The sequence below is a fragment of the Loxodonta africana genome, chromosome 18 (genome assembly GCF_030014295.1).
Source record: "Loxodonta africana isolate mLoxAfr1 chromosome 18, mLoxAfr1.hap2, whole genome shotgun sequence".
Lineage (NCBI taxonomy): Eukaryota > Metazoa > Chordata > Mammalia > Proboscidea > Elephantidae > Loxodonta > Loxodonta africana.
The window spans coordinates 67,049,124-67,067,600 of NC_087359.1; the positions used below are offsets into that span (position 1 = coordinate 67,049,124).

The 18,477-nt window shown below is 47.6% G+C and overlaps 4 protein-coding genes across 5 annotated transcripts; 2 read left to right on the forward strand and 2 right to left on the reverse strand.

Annotated features, from left to right (window-relative positions):
- Window positions 1-2,747: 2,747 nt before the first annotated feature.
- C18H17orf100 (chromosome 18 C17orf100 homolog) lies at window positions 2,748-3,699 on the reverse strand. Its single transcript, XM_003416712.3, has one exon. It carries the CDS (start codon window positions 3,508-3,510, stop codon window positions 3,133-3,135), a length of 378 nt encoding a protein of 125 aa, XP_003416760.1. The 5' UTR covers window positions 3,511-3,699; the 3' UTR covers window positions 2,748-3,132.
- On the forward strand, window positions 3,679-11,577 carry MED31 (mediator complex subunit 31). Of its 2 annotated transcripts, XM_003416856.4 has the most exons (4): window positions 3,912-4,043; window positions 4,906-4,983; window positions 5,286-5,382; window positions 9,543-11,577. In XM_003416856.4, exons 1-4 carry the CDS (start codon window positions 4,016-4,018, stop codon window positions 9,733-9,735), a joined length of 396 nt encoding a protein of 131 aa, XP_003416904.1. In that variant the 5' UTR covers window positions 3,912-4,015; the 3' UTR covers window positions 9,736-11,577. The 2 variants fall into 2 exon arrangements, with proteins under 2 accessions (XP_023412096.2, XP_003416904.1); XM_023556328.2 differs by lacking the exons at window positions 4,906-4,983; window positions 5,286-5,382 and having other exon boundaries at window positions 3,679-4,043.
- TXNDC17 (thioredoxin domain containing 17) lies at window positions 10,971-13,252 on the reverse strand. The gene is made up of 4 exons (XM_003416857.4): window positions 13,047-13,252; window positions 12,276-12,357; window positions 11,792-11,867; window positions 10,971-11,124 (listed from the first exon to the last, which is right to left on the reverse strand). The coding sequence occupies exons 1-4, from the start codon at window positions 13,189-13,191 to the stop codon at window positions 11,056-11,058; spliced, it is 372 nt and encodes a 123-aa protein (XP_003416905.1). The 5' UTR covers window positions 13,192-13,252; the 3' UTR covers window positions 10,971-11,055.
- Window positions 13,253-13,844: 592 nt separating this feature from the next.
- Window positions 13,845-17,433, forward strand: LOC135228117 (collagen alpha-2(I) chain). Its single transcript, XM_064271622.1, has one exon. It carries the CDS (start codon window positions 13,978-13,980, stop codon window positions 17,419-17,421), a length of 3,444 nt encoding a protein of 1,147 aa, XP_064127692.1. The 5' UTR covers window positions 13,845-13,977; the 3' UTR covers window positions 17,422-17,433.
- Window positions 17,434-18,477: the final 1,044 nt, after the last annotated feature.

An 18,477-nucleotide genomic window follows, 5' to 3' on the forward strand; every position in this document is an offset into this window, starting at 1 on the left:
GATCACCTGTCTTCCTGGGATAAATATCACATAAACTATTGAAAGCAGGGGTGTTAAGGTTCCTCAAAGAGCAACATATCTCTCTTCTCTGAGCTCTCCTGCCCTGCTCTTCACCAGAGGTCACTATCTCTAACCCTTTCCCACTAGTACGTAGGCCTCACACAAAACAACTGCTCTGAAGAGATTGGGCAATGCTCTAGCTTTCCAAGCTGCTGGAAACTTCGAAGTTTCTCAGCCTTGGCACTCTTGACATTTTGGGCCGAGTAACTCTTTGTTGTAGGGAGTTGACCTGTGCTTTGTAGGATACTTAGCAGCGTCCCTGGCTTATACCCTTAGATGCCAGTGGTACCCACTCCTGCCTTTGCTCCAGTCGTGACAACCAAATATATCTCCAGACACTGCCAAGTACCCGCTGTTGGGCAAAACTGCCCCTGGCTGAGAACCATTGTTAGAAATCAATTCAGTTGTTCTTTAGTTTCCCTTGAGGACCTGGAGCTAGAACTACACGTTAATATCCATGCCCTCCCCCACCCCCACCCCCAAAAGAATCCTTGAACCACTAGAAATTGGTTTAAGACCTTCTTCCAAATAGCAGTGTACTAATGTTGGCTGTGAAAGTCAAATTTTGTGAAGCAAACTTTCTCCCTTATTGGTAGCTGCCAAGGGACTACAAAAAAAATGGACTACAGGCAAGGAAAAATTAGGTGGGTCAAGCCTGGCCCTATGGCGTTGAGAGAGAGGGAATAGATGCTTTGACTTGCTGGTGCTCCTTAAAGAACAAGGTCTTAATTTTATTCATGCAACATGAAATGAAGGGGGCAGAAACTGGCAGCTGAGCAACTGACAGTTCCATGGGTTTAAGCGCCATTTATGTACCGATGATGCCACATTTTATATTTCTAACCCTCATCTCTCTCATGGTAGCCAGTCTCTTAATTCAACTGCCACTCAATGTCTCCACTTGGTTATCATATAAGTGTCTCAAACTCAACATGACCAAAACAGAAGCAATTTTCCCTCCTAAACATGCCCTTCCCTAATATTTCTCGTCTCAGTACACGGCACCATTTACTTGACTGCTCAAGCCAAAACTTCAGAGTCATCCTTGATTCCTCTGTTTCTCTTTCCCTCACCTTCCATATTTAATCAGTCAGTTAGGCCAGCTCTGCCTGAAAACACACCCCTAGTCTGTCCACTTCTCTCTAGTTCCACTTCTGCCACCCTAGACTAAGCCATTATCATCTGTTGTTGGACCATGGCATTAGCCTCCTAAATAATCTCCCTGATTCCTCTCTTGTTCCGTACATCAGGGTTGCTCATTCTCGGCATTATTGACACTTTGGGCCAAGTAATTGCTGTGGGGGCGCTGACCTGTGCTTTGCTGAGCAGCATCCTTGGCCTCTACTCACTGGATGCCAGTAGCACCCCCACCAGCTTTGACAAACATGTCTCTAGACATTGCCAAATGTCCCCTGGGGGACAAAACCACCCTTGGCTGAGAACCCTGCCCTACATTCATTGTACACACAGCAGCCAGAGGATCTTTCGAAAATGTAAATTGCATAATGTCACTCCCCTGCTGAAAACTCTCCAATGTCTTCCCATTGAGCTTAGAATAAAACCCAAGCTCCACACCATGTCTTACAAGATGCTCTATGATCTGGCCCCTGCCTACTTCACTAATCTCGTCTCTGCCAAGTCATGCTCCCGCTCTCACTTACTAAGCCACACTAGTCTTCCTTCTGTTCCTCAAACTTTCCGAGCTGGTTCCTACCCAACCCTTTGCACTTGCTGTTCCCTCTGCCAAAAATGCATCCTCTCCAGATCTGTGCATGGCTCACTGTTCACACATACAAACCTCAGATCGAATGTCTCCTTCTCAGCAAGGCCTTCCCTGACCACCCTCTCTAAATAACTCCCTACCCTCATTTTCCGTCACATTGCTTATTTATTTCCTTCGTACTGCTAATTACAATAGAAAATTGTCTTGTTGTTTGTTGCCTGCCTTTTTTTGTCTTTATTAGAGTGTAAGCTCCATGACCACCACTCATCTGTCAGTTTGTCATACCGCGGTAGTTTGTGTGTTGCTATGATGCTGGAAGCTATGCTACCAATATTTCAAATACCAGCAAGGTCACCCATGGTAGACCTGTTTCAGCAGAGCTTCCAGACTGAGAGACTAGGAAGAAAGGCCAGGTAATCTACTTCAGAAAATCAGCCAATGAAAACCCTAAGGATCAGCAAAACATTGTCAGATACAACGCTGGAAGATAAGACCATGAAGATAGGGAGGGATCAGGAAATGTTACATTCTGTTGTACATGGGGCTGCTATGAGCTGGAGCTGACACATGGTAACTAACAACAACAAGCTCCATGAGAGGAGGGCCCTTGTCTATCCTGTTCACTGCGATAGCCCAGTGCTTAGAATAGTGCCTGGCACCAGCAGGTAATCAATAAATATCCTTCCCCTCCATCATCCTCAAACCACAGGTCAGGTTTTAATGACCTCCTCTCACCTCCCTTCTAGGATTTTTATTGATTTTTGTTGTTGTTGTTTGCCTTCACCTTTCATTTTTAACTACCTTTGACCTGTATTAAAAAGTGTGTGGTCAGGAGTACCATGTACAAGCGTTTGGCATAAAGAAAATAATTAACTTGTTAATCTGAAACATAAACAAAGGCCAATTAATCATGAACTTCTGTTCCTTGCCCCTCAGGCTTTTAATAGGTCATGACTACTTTCAGTGTGGTCCCTGTTCCACAAGTTTGCGACTGTAAAAGTCTTTCTATCAGTGGCTATCAATCCAAAACTCACCTGGCTCAGAAGCTCAAGCAGCCTCTTTGTCCATCCAGCCCAATTTATACAGTATCATAGGCCTGAAAACTTTTTGGGTTGGCTTCAAATTAAAACAGTCACTGGGTCAAAGGTAGGATGGTCGAAGGTGCAGGGCGGTCAGTAACAGTTGGCTGAGTCCAGAAATCACAGCTTGGCTGCTTCTTACATTCATTTATGGCTTGGTTCCATGAAACCAAAGACAACTGGTCCTCCTGGCAGCTGACTGGCTGGAAACTGGAGGCAATCGTTCGGTGGCCAAGGGCCAGGGCCCTCTCGTGGCCTTTGGACAGCATCTCACGGGGCCGTTTTTACGTTCTGGCGGGCCGCCGGCTTGTCCCGCCGGGCCGGGCTCTCCACGTGGTGCAGAGACGTCTCCACTCGCAGAGTCGACGCCCGGATGTGGCGGGAGGACGTTTCCGTGCACTGGGAGGAGGTTTCCACGTGCTGGGAGGACACCTCGAGGACGTGAGGGAGCCGTTTCCCAAAGGGGGCAGTGGGGGGCCCCTCGCTGCGGCGCAGGGAGGTCTCCACCTGACGGGAAGACGTTCGCACCTGCCTAGAGGATGTCTCCACGCGGTGGGACGAGGTCTCCACGCGAACCGTCGAAGTCTCCTTATGGCGGACCGTCTCCACTCGGGGTGAAGAGGGCTTTCCCCTAAGGGGCGAGGCCATTCTGGGGCTGTATCGCGGGCCAACGAGGCCTCGAGGGCTCACAGCCCACGCTCGCCCTCCATCAAGCCTCTGGGTTAGGACACAGGGTCACTTGTTAAGGAATGACGTCATAATGACGTATTATGTCATTGCAGGCACAATGGCGGAAGACTACGATGCTGTCACGGGCGAGAGGGCCACAACATGATGACACGGGATACTGAGGGTCTTGTAGAGGCTGAAAGCCCCTCGCCCTCAGGACCTCCCGGAGGAAAGGCCGGGCTGCCTTGGGCTTGGCTCTCGCACCAGCCGGTAGCCCCTCGAAAGCTTGCGTGGGCGGGGCCAGGGCGGGGCCGGACGGCGATGGGCGGAGCTGAGAGCTACAGGGCGAGGCTCGGCCCACCTCCGCCCCCGGTATCCCACACTGCCCCGGGACCGGAAGGTGAAGCTGTGACTTCCGGCATCTACCCAGTGGCTGCGGTCAGTTGTTTTGTCGAGTGGTGGCGGGCAAGTGTCTTTGCTTTTTATGGCCGCTGCCGTCGCCATGGAGACAGGTGAGTAGCGCTCTGAGCCTCGAATATTCGCAAATAGTACTATTTTTGGTCCAGACACTATTTCCCGTTTCCTCTTGGCCTCCTTTCGGGCCTAACTCCCGGCAGGATTAGAGCCCGGAGAGGGAGGGGCGGTGTTTCTTGTGGCGTCTGGAAAGGCGAAGGTAGTTTTTGCCTTTTTAGAGTTTCGTTGGTTCTCAGATATTTTCTCCACACTTGCTATGCAAACACTGACCCCGTCGGCTTCCCGGCGTGGGCGAGGCTGAGGTATCTTCAATGGCCTCCTCCTCGGTTTATTTTCTGCGTTTCAAATAAGCTTGCACAAGTTTGAAATACCGTCGACAAACTTGTGTATCATTCTGCTGTTATTGAAGTTTCTCAGGTGTGCACATACTTCATGGTCTTTCACACTCTGTGTAGTCGTCTTTTTCGGCTTGCATTTTGAGTTTTTTCCTGATTTAGCACTCACTGAACTGTACCTTAATTTAGTGACTTAACGATTGTTGTTATAGTGCATTATTAAGGTAGGGGAAGGCAAAATTGTTACAGCCTATTTCAGTGATTTAAAGTCCCAGTGGCCCCCAAGTGGTAGGTACTCTGTATATTCCTGCTTTTGTTGACTTCTCTTTGATGTTAGAAAAACTCCTAACTTATTCCTTTTAATCAGAGCTCCTCTTTTTTTTTAGACTTCAAAGGAAGGTTTACCTCCTCCCACACCCAGTTTAGGAAAATCATCATATACTCTTCTTTATACAGAAATGTACTTCAACATTAGTCAGGTTTCTTTATTACGGCCTTTCTACAAATCAGTATTACATATATAGTGACATTTATTTTGGGTGATTTTCGATGTCTTCTGTCCTAGATGATGCTGGAAATCGACTTCGGTTTCAGCTGGAGTTGGAATTTGTGCAGTGTTTAGCCAACCCAAATTACCTTAATTGTAAGTTGTTGGGCACCTCCTTAAATTGAATATGTACAAATATTAATGATTTCCGACAGAAGAGTTGTAATTCATAATAGTACCTATTTTTATACCTTTTAACTTAATTGAGTAGAATTAGTGCTACACTTATACTGTTGTATAGATGTAATTGAGCATGCTGGGGCTTGTTTTGAATTCAGTGTGTGTTTGTGGTGGGGATGTTAAAGTAAGCAGATTCTTTGTATGTTAGGAGTCACAAACCAGTGGCCCAAGGATGGGTTTGACCTACAGATTTTTTTTTTTTTGTGTGTGCCTTTCAGTTCTTGCCCAAAGAGGTTACTTCAAAGACAAAGCTTTTGTTAATTATCTAAAATACTTGCTTTACTGGAAAGAGCCAGAATATGCCAAGTATCTAAAGTAAGTTTAATTTTTATAATCCTAAGTATGTGTGTATATTTGTTATACTGATCTTTAACAGACTTCTTAGTTTCAAATTGGAAAAAATATATATTTTGATTCTCCGGACCTCTTTTAGTTGTCACCACGTTAATACAAGGCACCCTCATCTGCTCACTTGGATTACAGTGATCTAGTGACTGGTTATCACTGCTCTCACTCACCTCCCTCCCTTACCCCCAAACCAAACAAAGCAAAACAATATTTTCTTCACAGAAGCTAACTTTATCCCTTAAAAATGTAAATCAGAACACACCACTTTCTCGCTAGAATTTTTCAATGGGTTTCCATTGTATGCAGAATAAAATCCAGTCTTTGTTCATGGGCTAAGTCCGTATATGATCTGACCCCTTCTTGTACGACCTTGGCTTGTACTACTCACTCCATCTCACTCAGTTTCTGACCCTAAGGAACCCAGCTTAAAAGTGCAATGACATAGCCATAGGCTGAAAATTAAAGAACACAGAAAGGTGTACTTGCAGGGAAGGAGTTTCTGAGGTGCCCTAGACAAGATGTTGTTGTTAGGTGCTGTTGAGTTGGTTCTGACTCATAGCCACCCTGTGTACAACAGAACGAAACACTGCCCAGTCCTGTGACATCCTCACAATTGCTATTATATTTGAGCCCATTGTTGCAGCCTCTGTGTCAGCTCATCTCGTTGAGGGTCTTCCTCTTTTTCACTGACCCTGTACTTGACCAAGCTTGATGTCCTTCTCCAGATTTGTCCCTCCTGACAACATGTCCAAGGTACATGAGGTGAAATCTCGCCATCCTCACTTCTAAGGAGCATTCTGGCTATGCTTCTCCCAAGACAGATATGTTCGTTCTTCTAGCAGTCCGTGGTACAGTCAGTATTCTTCGCCAACGCCATAATTCAAAGGCATCAATTCTTTTTCAGTCTTCCATATTCAATGTCCAGCTTTTGCGTGCATATGAGGCAATTGAAAATACCATGATTTGGGTCAGGCACACCTCAGTCCTCAAAGTGACATCTGCTTTTTAACTCTTAAAAGAAGTTTTTTTGCAGCAGATTTGCCCAATGCAATATACATCATTTGATTTCTTGACTGTTGCTTCCATGGGTGTTGATGGTGGATCCAAGTAAAATTAAATCCTTGACAACTTCAATATTTTCTCCACTTACCATGACGTTGGAGTCCTGGTGGCATGGTGGTTAAGAGGCTGGCTGCTAACCAAAGGGTCGGCAGTTTGAATCCATCAGCTGCTCCTTGGAAACCCTATGGGGCAGTTCTAATCTGTCTTAAAGGGTGGGTGTGCATTAGAGTTGACTTGACAACAGCAGGTTTGGTACCATGATGTTGCTTATTGGTCCAGTTGTGAGGATTTTTGTTTCCTTTATGTTGAGGTAGACAAGGTAACCTTGCCTAAGTCTTACAGCTGCTGTCTTTTTTTATGTGCTAAATACTGCGCTAAGTGCTTCACATCCATGACTTTTTTTTTTTTTTATCATTAAGTATATAGCTCATTTATTGATCATTCAGGGTATGCAATGGACACTTTTGTTTTAAGGTTCATTAAATCACAGGAAACATAACCAAAAACCTATTCTCTATTAGTGGTTAAAAAAACAAAAGACCTTGAACTCATACCTCTGCTTTGTCTTAACCAGGTAGCCAAAAAGCAATAATGAAGCTTTTTGTCTTTTTTTTTTTTTTTAAACCACAAGTTTGAGAAGAAAATACTGCAGACTTATATATTCCTTAAGCAAGTCACTTTTTCGATCTGTGTCAAATAACAATTGATTGACAGACCCCACATCCTTTGCACCCTTATTGGCTCTTTAACAGCCAATTATTCATTTAATAATGAATGAAATACCTTTTTCGTTGTTGTTGGTGCAACATGTATGTACACAGACTTAGTCTTAGGCACTGTCAAGTTCAATCTTGCCTACAGTGTTGCTGAGAGATGGTCATCTGCACTGGCTGGAGGGTTCCCAGGGAACAGATACATGCTGCTTCATTCAGGAACAGCTGATTCTATTGTTAGTCAGATGTGATCCTTAGAAGGTTCTTCCTTATGTTGTGATAAAACATACCTCCATATAGCTTCAACCTTTTGTTTCCAATTTTGTCCCTAAATTAATCCTGAACCAGCCTATGCCCTCTTGATGGTATCCCTTCAGATATTTAAATTCAGGAGAGGTTGCAAATTGACCCCTGCTGGGCATTTCCTTTGGTCTGCACAGGGTTTAATTTTCTTTAATAGTTAGCAACGTTTAAGGATGGAAGATTGGATGTAATTGTCCGAATTTCCAGCTGCTCTTAAAGATGGAGGATTGGATGTAATAGTTCAGATTGGATGTAATAGTCTGGATTTCCAGCCGCTCTTTTAGAATCTGGAAGATCTGGTACGTCAGAGGCTGGATGAGGGGCAGCTGCTCTTCTGGACACTTCCACCACTTGGCCTGTGTCACTAATAGCCATTGTCTACAACAGTACTCTGTTTTCCTCAGCTACCTTCAGCCAATTCTCAGGTGCCATGGCTTCCAGACTCCTCGTGAGTTCAGGTGCCCTCCTTTGGGTATCTGGCAGCTGTGCCATATGTTATTCTTTACCCACGTTCTATAAATGTTAACGTCTTATGTTATCAAAACCAGGACATTAACATTGATACAATACTGTTATAAAATCTACAGGCTTCATTCAAATTTTGCCAGTTGTCCCACGAATGTCCTACATCTGGTACAGTAGCCATTCCTACATAATTCATTGCATTTAGTTGTCGTGCCTTCTTAGTCTCCTGTAATATGTGTTCCTCAGTCTTTGTCTTTCATGCCTCGGCATAGAAGTGATGCTCTAGCTCGCTTGGTATACCAGGAGTCCTATGAAGTTATTTTGACCCACTACTGTGGTGAGTTAAGTTTGATTGCTTAGTTAATAAGATGCTGGCTGCCAGTTCTCTATTATTAAGTTACTGTTTTTCCCTTTGTATTTAATAAGTATCTTGTAGGGAGATAATTTGAGACTGTGTAAATATCCTGTCTCACATCATGCTTTTGCCCACTAATTTTAGTATCTTCTGAAGATTCTTTCCCTAAACAATTTTTACTGTGGTGATTTTCTAATTCCATCATTCCTTCTACCTTTATTAGTTGGAATTCTGTTGCAAGGAAGAACATTCCCTTGTCTCTGATTTGCTTATTCTTTTAATGAATTTTTATGGACTCTTGGATTCTTGTTTTATCTTGTAGGTTATAGGTATTTTCTTGCTCTCATTATTTCAGCTTTGGAGCCCCTTCACGTTGGCCCTGCATACTATTGACATATCCCCATCATCTTTTGAATACTTTTTTTCTTTGTGGCACTACATAATGATCCAGGCTCATCTTTTACTTGTCCTGCCGTAGCCCTGCAGGTAGCCATTTCTGCAAGGAACCCTGGGAAATAGTATGTAAAAAACACCACATGGGCACCAGGTATGCTCGTTGGTACCACAGTGTCATTGCTTGTGTGCTGTCTCAACACAAAAAACTAGGAAATAGATGGATACACGTTAACACACACACACCTCGGTTTCTGTATCTTTCTGTATATGTACTAAAAGCCAAGCGTTCATACTGATGTTTTCAATTCCAGCACAACAAAAGGTTTATTCTACTTTCCCCTTTCCTTTTCTGTTATTCCTTTTCTGATAGCCAGAAATCTGGCTCTTTGTCAACAATATACTTACTTGCTCAATCCAAGAGTATGCATAATTTTAGAATTGCTATATCCCTGTGGAAAACTTGAGTATAATATTTGTACAAGGTTTTTTTTTTTTTTGAAATTGACTCTTTTAAATTAAAAGTTCTCTTTTATCAGTATTTATCAGTTAAACACATAATTGAACATGATTTGGCCCCAAATATTGACTCTGTTCACAAGTTACTGTGTGACCTTGGGCAAGTTAATCTTTATGAACTTAAATTTTATCCCTTGAAAATTTTGCCTTTTTAATGCATAGCTTCTCTCAATAAGCAGGGGGAAAAAACTTCCGACCAAAGTGTACTAAGTTAATGTTCACAGACGTGGTAGGCTACCAGATCACTTTTAAATGAGTCAGAGCTTGGCATTATTGACTTAGATTATGTTGTCATTAACTTATAAACTTAAACCCAGGTATCCTCAGTGTTTACACATGTTAGAACTGCTCCAGTATGAACACTTCCGCAAGGAGCTGGTGAACGCTCAGTGTGCGAAATTTATTGACGAGCAGCAGATTCTGCACTGGCAGCACTATTCCCGGAAACGGATGCGACTTCAGCAAGCCCTGGCAGAGCAGCAACAGCAAAATAACACATCGGGAAAATGAAAACGGGACTCAGAGCAGGCTCTTAAGACATGTATATAATGTGTTTCTTTTGTATAGTGAAGACAAAAGACTCTTCCTTTCTACCTGTACTGTGGTAGCACCTAGACCCTTGAGTGTACTGTTTAATCCAACTCATTTTATTGTTAATAGATTATTTCCGTTAAATGAGAATTGTTCTACTTTTGAGTTCCCTGTAGATTTGTAAGTTTTCATTAGTTTTTTTTTTTTTTTTTAACACAGTCAACTGAGTAAGAATGGAAACCTTAAGATGATTTGGACCAATTTAAGCAGACAATGGGGGATGGGGTATAGGGTAGGGTAGGGTCACCAAATATACCAAATGCTAAACTGAGCTCTGCTGTTGATATGCAGTGGTACCTTGGGCAAGTCCACCTACTGGAACCTTATTGTCTCTAGGATGACAGAAGGAGAGGAATGGAGCCAGTGACCTCTTTTAATTGTAGAGCAGGAAGTGGACAAAACTTCTAAGCTTTATACAGTGATACATATTTATATTACCACTTATTTTGCAAGGTAACTTTAAGGAAGAATCATTAGAATGTTGCTGACCTAGTGGCAGTGGAAAGAAGATTTGTGGTTAACTACTAATTAGACTTTTGACCTTAGGCTACAAAGTTATGGAGCATCAAGTGCTTGTGCTTACTCAGGGAAGCTAACATTTATTTGGCAGATACCACAAACCAGGCACTAAGTTAAGTGCTTCTTCAGGTTCTTACAGAATAATCCTTGTTTACAGAGGAGGAAACTGAGGTTTAGATAGGCGAAGTAACTTGACTAGGAGTACACAGCTAGTAAGTGGTACTTCTTCACCTCAGTAGGCTAGTCTCCCCAATCCCCTCTCTGTCACCCACCTCATCCTAAGTGAAGCACATTTAGACAGCTGCAAAACAAACTGCCCGGATTAAGCAGAGGCTGGATTAGGAGTTCTGTGCTTTCCTTCAGTGATTAAGTTCTAAAGCCCAAGAAAGGGTTTTTAGGAATATCAACTGGTTTGCAAATTCATGGAATTAAGGTAAAAGATATCCTAATCCCTTTAGAGATTAACTGTCAACTGTGATATTAAGGGCTTTTAGGTGTTTTCTCTCACCTCCAATAATACATTCCCATTACTTCTACTCCTGAAGAGTTCTTTTGCCCCCATCTTAAAGATACACGTACACTGCAGATGGAGGGTTCGTGAGCATTTTAATAGTGCACTTTAGACATACGCCAACTTTTTCTACATCATCATTTATTTAATCAAGTATGCATTTCTAGAGCAGGGTTAAGAAATCAAGATACAATTGCCATCATCAAATCTTAATCTTCAGAGAACAACATCTCCACAAGGCTGGCCTGAAGACACTCAGATTCTACCAGTTTTTGAGGCTGTAAGAGAAGAACAGTTAAATCTTAATCCACTGCTACAAAATGTCAGGAGTGGAGTGCATCGTTCTAGCTTGAATGACACAAATCTTTGAACGCAAAAATTATACCATTCAGAAACTACTGACTGGTTGTAACAAGTTTTATGAAATTGTTTAACACATTTGTCTCAAGATGAATCATTAAAATACTTGGCTCAAGGGAATTAAACCCAAGATACCAGGAAGGTGTAAACACAGAAACAAGAGACAGCGTGCCCAGTGCCATCCCCTTTCCCTCAACTCTTCAGGATACCAAGGGCATGACTGAGCTTTCTTTTTAACCAGAATTATGCATTCAATGGAAAACAATAGATGCTAATGCTTTAAGGAGTCATGACTTAATCAGCTTCATGAGGACTGCTTAAGAGTTTTTTTAAGAAAAATTCTTAGGAAAAAAAAAAAGGCATGGCGACATTCTAATATTTAGATAATTACATTATTAATAGCGTGCTGGTACTGGCCGTAGGGACAGACGGCCAGGTTGTAAATTCTGAGTGCGCTCTGCACAGCAATGTGGTATTCGGAATGAAATAGCAGTATCTTTTAAAATTTGAATCCAGAACAGTTAAGACAGTTTTGACAGAGTGTAGAAACAATTACAGCCCCAAACATTAAAGCAGAATACTCACTGTTCCATATTTAAGTAGTGTAGGCACTGCAGTTACTTTCAGCTTTTTTCTGAAGTCGTTATTTGGATCTTTCCAACTGTCCCGAAAAGAAAGTGATCATGAAAAAAACTGATTTGGTTTCTTCCAGGTTGCTTGATATTTTGATATATTCCTGCATTTAGTCTTTCAGCAATTATTGTTCTTGTTGTAAACATTTAAAAAGCCTTGGTCTATGACTTATTAGTCTGTGCAAAGTTTTCATTTAAAGTGTGACTGAGAGATAAAATAAATCAAAACCAGTTAAGTTCTGAACTTAGACCAGGCCAGATTCATTGAATTACCTTTACTAAATATGAGTGGCTGGAAATTTGCATTTTATAATTTGTATTTTAACAACTTCGAATTGTTTCACTTTCAGCTTGACCTCAGGATGCACAACCTGAGGCAGAACCCTTTCTCCCTAAGTTTGCATATCTGTGAAATACAGCATTACATTGCCACTTACTAAGGTTTTTCTCCTACTTGGCAGTAGATGAACACACATCCTTCACTAATATGCTTCAGACCCTCTCGTACGACTGGTTCAGCTTTAAAAAAAAAAAAAAGTTTATATAAAATACTAACACGTAAACACGGATAAACAGCTTCCCCCTCGCCTCCCTCCAGTCTTGGTAAGTAAACTTTAACCTAAAGTTAACTGAGAAGGTCAGTGTAAGTCAAGTGCTCTCTTCTGGTCTTAACCCGTCGCCATCAATAGCAGCCCTACAGGACAGAGTAGAACTGCCGCCTAGTGTTTCCAAGGAGCGGCTGGTGGATTCGAACTGCTGACCTTTTGGTTAACAGCCGACCGCATTAACCACTACACCACTAGGGCTCCTTTCTGGTCTTAGACTCACTGTAAAGGTCAGGACCGAGTCGAAGTCCTAATTAGCCCCACTCTGAAGGGCCCAAACACTTACTGAAAGAAGACCAACTCATCTCCCATAAGACACTAATCATATTGGGGAAGTGAAAAATGAACTAGATTCCAGGATCATCTGATCAGAATGAAGTGATAGGTGGTTTAAAAAAAAAGCTCTCGGTGGGGCGGGGAAGGACCCAAGAGCAGGAAAGAAGGGAACAGGGTGCGAAAAGGAATCAAGATGACAGCTCAGCTCGCCCCGCAGATCTCCGGGACCACGACTCCCTCCTCTGCCTCTTCTCAACCCCGCTCTCCGCTCTTGGCCTGTCTTCCAGCCTCTTAGGCGAGGCAGCAGCCCCCGAGTCCCGGCCTCACCCAGCACGCAGTCGGGGCACCAGCTTTTCCCTTCGGCGTCCTTAGAACCCGTGAAGTAGGCGAAGATGGTCTTGCCATCGTGCTGCTCTACAGTGCGGTTGAATTCCTCGAAGCCGGACACACGCACCTCCTCGTAGCGGGCCATCAGGGGAGCGCGCCGCGGATGGCCCGAATCCGCCGTCTGGCCGCCACGGGGCGGGGCCTGCGTGGGGCGGGGCACAGTGGTTTCCGGGCGGGCTGGGAGCGGGGCGGTGTCGGAGGAAGCCAGCGCGACTACGGGAGCTTCTGGGGGCCATAACTCGTCTGCATCGTTTTCTGCTCTCGTTTCTCGGAGCCTTCGCTGCTAGCTTCACTCCCAGCCGTTAGCTTCCCGCAAACCCAGACTTCTGCCCTAATCGGGCCCCGGCCCTGATTCCAAGTACAAAAAAAGGCTGCAAAACCTGCTGCCTTACACACCCGGACCGTTAGATAGCTCAGGAGCCTTAACGACTCCCAAGCAACCCTGCGCCTGTTGCTGTGGCGACGGGGCGAGCGGCCGGAAGCGAGGCCTAGTTGGGGGCTACAGCCCGCCTCCCGGGAGCGGTTCCTCGCCCCAGGCCAGGTGGGCTCGGGCCGGAGCTGGGGGGATTCTGCGAAGCCGCGTTAGGAGTCACAGACCTGGGGGCGAGGAGACCTTGACCCAGGGCAGACCTTGCCGCTCTACATCGCACAACTACCTTTTTTCCTGCTAAGGGTTTTGAGGGGCCCGGGACTGGGGGGCGGGCGTCCGGGGTTGGGCGGGGGTGGGGCAGGGTTGGGGGCTGCGAGGGAAAAGGCTGCGAGGGCCTGAGCTGAGCGTGAGAGTGCGTGTGTGCGGCAGCCCCGGGAGCGAGGTGCTTAGCCAGAGAGCCCTGAGGAGTGCGGCGGGGAAGAAGGGAAGCGGCCTGGAGCTATGAGCACGGCGACTGACCGTGGGTTCTGGACTAGGCAGCGTGGGGGCGAGCAAGCCGCGGAGATGCCAGCCCGTCGTCAGGGGCCCAGCAGGCCAAGGCGGGGAGCTCGGAGGCCTTGGGGGAGGAGACGGGCTGCAGGGGCGCCCCGAGGCCGTGGAACCAAGCGCGAGTCGAGGTTCTCGGTGTGGGGAACTGGCTGTGTGAATGCAGAGAGGCTGCAGGAGTGTCGGCGGCCACGGGGGAGGAGGCCAGCTGCGGAGCCAGCAGAGGCTGTTGGGGCAAAGGCGGCCTTGGGGGCACCTGGTATTGCACGGTCTATTGCGGCTGCAAGAGACCCAGAGACTGTGTGGGTAAACGGGGCTGTGGGAGAACCCCAGGTGGTGGGGCCTATCGGGTCTGTGTGGGTGACTGGAACTGGGATTGAGGAGACGGACTATAGGAGTCCTCTGGGCTGTGAGAGAAAAGGCCGTCCTGGATCTCTGGGGCATGGGAGCATTCTGGAACTGTGGCTGAAGGTGCAGGCCATGAGGGCAGCTTCAGGTTATGGAGAAGAGAGCAGAGTTGAGCTCTACCCTGTGCCTGCAGGGCAGGGGCCAGTTGAAAGGGGTGTCCCTGGCCAGGCTTCATGGGTAGAGACAAGCCTTGGTGGCCTCACAGGACCGTGGGTGAAAGGACAGGCTAGGGCAGTCCCTCGGGCCACGGGAATACCTGTAACTAAGGGGTTAGTAGTAGGTTACGAGAAGGTCTTAGGTTCGTGTGGGCAGGGGCAGGCTGTGAGAATGCCTGGTACTGTGGATTCAAGTTGTGGGATTGCCCCATGCCTGTGGGGGAGGGGACATGCTGTGGGGATGCCTGGGGCAGTGGAGGGGAGAGGCAGTGGGGTTGCCCTTTGCCGTTGGGGAAAAGGACAGACTAAGGGGGTGCCTGGGTTTGTGGGGTGGCGCGAGGTGGCAGGAGTTCCCAGAACTGTGGAGGGAGAGACAGGTTGTGAGGGTGCTCCAGGTCTGTGGGGGAGAGGGCAGTCCACGCAGGTATCTGGTGCTTTGGAAGAAGAGCCAGTCTATGGCAGTACCCCAAGCATGTGCGGAAGGGGACAGGCTGTGGGGGTGGCTGCTGTTGTGGAGACTAGGTCTGTGGGTGCCCCAGGCATGTGGCGGAGGAGACAGGCTGTGGAGGAGATAGGCTGTGGGGGTATTCCTGGCTTACGGGGCACAGGACAGCCTGTGGGGGTGTCTCGTGCTATTGAAGAGGAAACCAGATACGGGGGTGACCCAGGATTCTGGGAAAGAGGACAAGCTGTGCGGGTAGAGACTGGCTCTGGAGGAGGCCCAGGGTTTTGGGAAGCTGTTGGGGATGTGGGGTTATCTGGTACTGATGAGGAAGAGGCAGGTTCTGGGGGTGCTCCAGGCTTGTGGGGGATGGAAGCGGTTATAGGAGTACCTAAGACTTTAAGGGAAGAGACAGGCCATGGGCCTGTCTCTGGTCATTGGGGAACAGAAGTGCCTGTGGGGGTGGCCCAGGCTGTGGTGGTCCCACGGGCCATGGGAGAAGAGACAGGCTATGGTGGTACCCCAGGCCTGTGGTATAGACAGCAGCCTCAGGGGGCACCTCCAGCTGAGACAGTGCCAGGAGTTGTTGGTGAGGAGATATGCTGTGAGCGTGTCGTGAGCCAGTGGGAAGGGAGGCAGGTTATTGGGGAGCAAGAGACCGTGGTGTCTACAGCTTTAGGGATGTCTGGGCCTGCGAATCAAGAGACTGAGACTGGCTCTGGGGATGTTTCTTGTCTGTGCAGGAGGAGACAAACTGTGGGGCCGTCTGCGACCATGGGGATACCCAAGGCAGCAGGTGTGCCTAAGCACAGGCGTACTGCAGTAGGGGTCCCCATAGCTGTGGATGAGCCCAGGTCTGAGAGGGTGCCTGCTGCTGTGTGGGTATCTGGCCCTGTGGGGCAGGAAAACAGCCCTGGAGGTGCCGTGAACCTGTGGGAAAGGGTTCGTACTCCCCGAATGCCCATGGCTTCAGGGAGGTCCGTGGCTCCTGGGGAGCTGTGGTCTGTGGGGGAGGATTCTGGTGCTGGGGCTCTCCCAGGATCTTGGGGAAGGAGACAGGCTGGTGGGGTTCCCACGATGACCCAGGTTTCTGTGGATCCTGAGGTGCCTGGGCCTGTAGGGGAGGAGCCTGGCTCTGGAAGTGTCCCAAGGTTGTGGGGAAGGAGGCAGGCTGCCAGGGTTCCCATGGCCGCTGAAGTGCCCACCCCTTTTAGGGTGCCTGGTCCTCCAGGTGTGGACCCTGGCTCTGGAGATTTCTTAGGCTTGATGGGAAGGAGACAAGCTGTACAAGTACCTGTGGCTGTAGGGGTGTCCGCAGTGGGCAGGATGCCCATGGTGCCCAGGTGGCCTAGGCTTGTGCAGGAGGAGATGGGCTCTGGAGGTGACACAGGTTTATGGGGAGGGAGAGAGACTGTGGGAGTACCTGCAGATGCTAGGGGGCCCACGATGCCTACGTCTGTCATGATAGCCGAGCCCACGGGGGAAAAGACTGGCTCTGGGGGCGTCTCAGGCTTGTCAGGAGGTAGACCGACTGCAGGGGTACCTGTGGTTTTGGGGCTGCACACAGCCACTGGGCTTGAGGGGGCGGAGATGCACTCTGGGGGTCACTTGTGCATATCGAGAAGACAGACTGCTGGCATGCCTGTGGCTGCTGGGGTTTCTATGGCCGTGGGAGTGCCCACAGGCGCTGGGGCCCTTGGGCCTCTGGCGGGGGATACCAGTTCTCAGGACATCTCCGACATTTGGGGAAGGAGACAGGCTACTGAAATACCAATTGCTGCCAGTGTCCCTGGCCCTGTGGAAGGGGAGACTGGTTTTGATGGTGTCTCGAGCCTGTGGAGGAGACAGACTAGAACAGTTCCTGCAGCTGTTCAGGGGCCTGAGTCTTTGGGGCTGCTTGGAGCTGTGGGAGTACCTGTGCCTGGGTGGGTGCCCGCTGCAGTATGGGTGAGTGGGTCCATAGAAGAAGAAATGAACGGGGGTGTCATGGGCCTGACAGCGGTGAGAAGGGAGTTGACAGAGGGGCCTGGGGCTTCAGGAGAGGAGACAGGAGGTAGGAACATCCTGGAACTGGCAGGGAGGAGACAGGCTGGGGGGGTGTTGCATACTTGTGGGGGTGGGGCCAGGCTATGGGGCTGTCACAGATCTGTGGGAGAAGAAAGAGACTACAGGAATGTTCCAGGAGTGTCAGGGACAAGAAAAACTATGGGGCTACATGAAACTGTGGGGGTGCCCCCAGTTTCAAGGGAGGAAATGGGCTTTGGTTATTTCACAGATCATCCACAGCAGAGGGGGAGGAGGGAGGCTGGAGGAGTTTCTGGAAACAGACTGAGGGGGGACAATTTGGGAGACAGTTATGTGGAGGAGGACAGATTGAGAGGGGCGTCCCAGTAGTATGTATAAGAAATAAGCTCAGGTGGGGGGGGTCTTGGGGCTCTGTCGGGGGGGAACAAGTTGGGAGGGAGGTTTGTCGTGGCTTGTGGTTGAAGGCACAGGCTGTAGTGTCTCAGAACAGGGGAGAGAGAGAACTTGGTGGAGATGTTGCAGGGTATGGGGGTGGGGTAACAGATAGGGAGGTTTCCTGGAACAGTGGGGAGGGGACAGGTTGCAAGGTGAGGGGTGTTCCAGGACTTTGTGTAGGGGGGCGGGCAGGGGTAGGTGTCCCTGGGCTCTGTGTGTGTGTGTGTGTGTGCACGCTTATGTAGCATCACTCTAGGGATGGTGGAGCTGTGGATCCTAGTGGAGAATGAATTGTGAGGCCTTTGGCCCATGGACTCATCCAGGGGGAAGTGCTGGCCACGTAAAGGTTGCAGACGCCCCCGCCCCGCTTCTGCAGGCTTCATTCTGCGGACTCCAGCACCTGAACTGTGACGGTGTCGAACCGTTCCGACTGCCTCGTTCCTGTGCCTCTTTCCGTCTTTTTTTTAAAATCATGTCTCAACAGCTTTAGAAATAAGGAATCTTGGACAGCTGCCTTTCTACGACATCTGTAGGAGCAAATCCAGTCTACAAACCTCGGATTTATTGAAAAGCTTAAATTAAGAGATTTGTTTTTGTTTTTTTTAACCTTTCCCAAATGATTTACTACAGGATTCCTTGAGAGAACACATTCCCCAGTGCATTTAAAACTAGTCAGTTTACAGAAATTCAGCTCAACAGGTGTTTGTCGACTGTGTGCAGAGCGCTGTGTTGTGGGAAATAGAAGAGCAAGACAAGGCCCTTACCCTCCAGGAACCTTGTCTAGCTGGGAAGATGAGACAGATACCTGTGAAATAGGTAAATAACATGAGCCAGCCAGCACAGAGTGTGCTAAGCTCCTTGAGTGTTAGCAGTCGTAGGGTGTTTGTAGGGAGCATTCAGAACAGGGAGAGGCAATGATGTGAGTATTGCCCTTTATAGTTTACAAAACACTTTCATATCTGTTATCGTATATATGTATAGGGCAGTGGG

Coding starts and splice junctions, on each gene's coding strand:
- C18H17orf100 (XM_003416712.3), bottom strand. CDS start 3,510: ATGGCCTCGCCCCTTAGGGGAAAGCCCTCTTCACCCCGAGTGGAGACG.
- MED31 (XM_023556328.2), top strand. CDS start 3,694: ATGATGACACGGGATACTGAGGGTCTTGTAGAGGCTGAAAGCCCCTCG. Junction 4,044..9,542: donor TGCCGTCGCCATGGAGACAG/GTGAGTAGCGCT, acceptor ACTTAAACCCAG/GTATCCTCAGTGTTTACACA.
- TXNDC17 (XM_003416857.4), bottom strand. CDS start 13,191: ATGGCCCGCTACGAGGAGGTGCGTGTGTCCGGCTTCGAGGAATTCAAC. Junction 12,358..13,046: donor GTGCCCCGACTGCGTGCTGG/GTGAGGCCGGGA, acceptor TTTTTTTTAAAG/CTGAACCAGTCGTACGAGAG. Junction 11,125..11,791: donor CACTACTTAAATATGGAACA/GTGAGTATTCTG, acceptor CTTCTCTTACAG/CCTCAAAAACTGGTAGAATC.
- LOC135228117 (XM_064271622.1), top strand. CDS start 13,978: ATGAGCACGGCGACTGACCGTGGGTTCTGGACTAGGCAGCGTGGGGGC.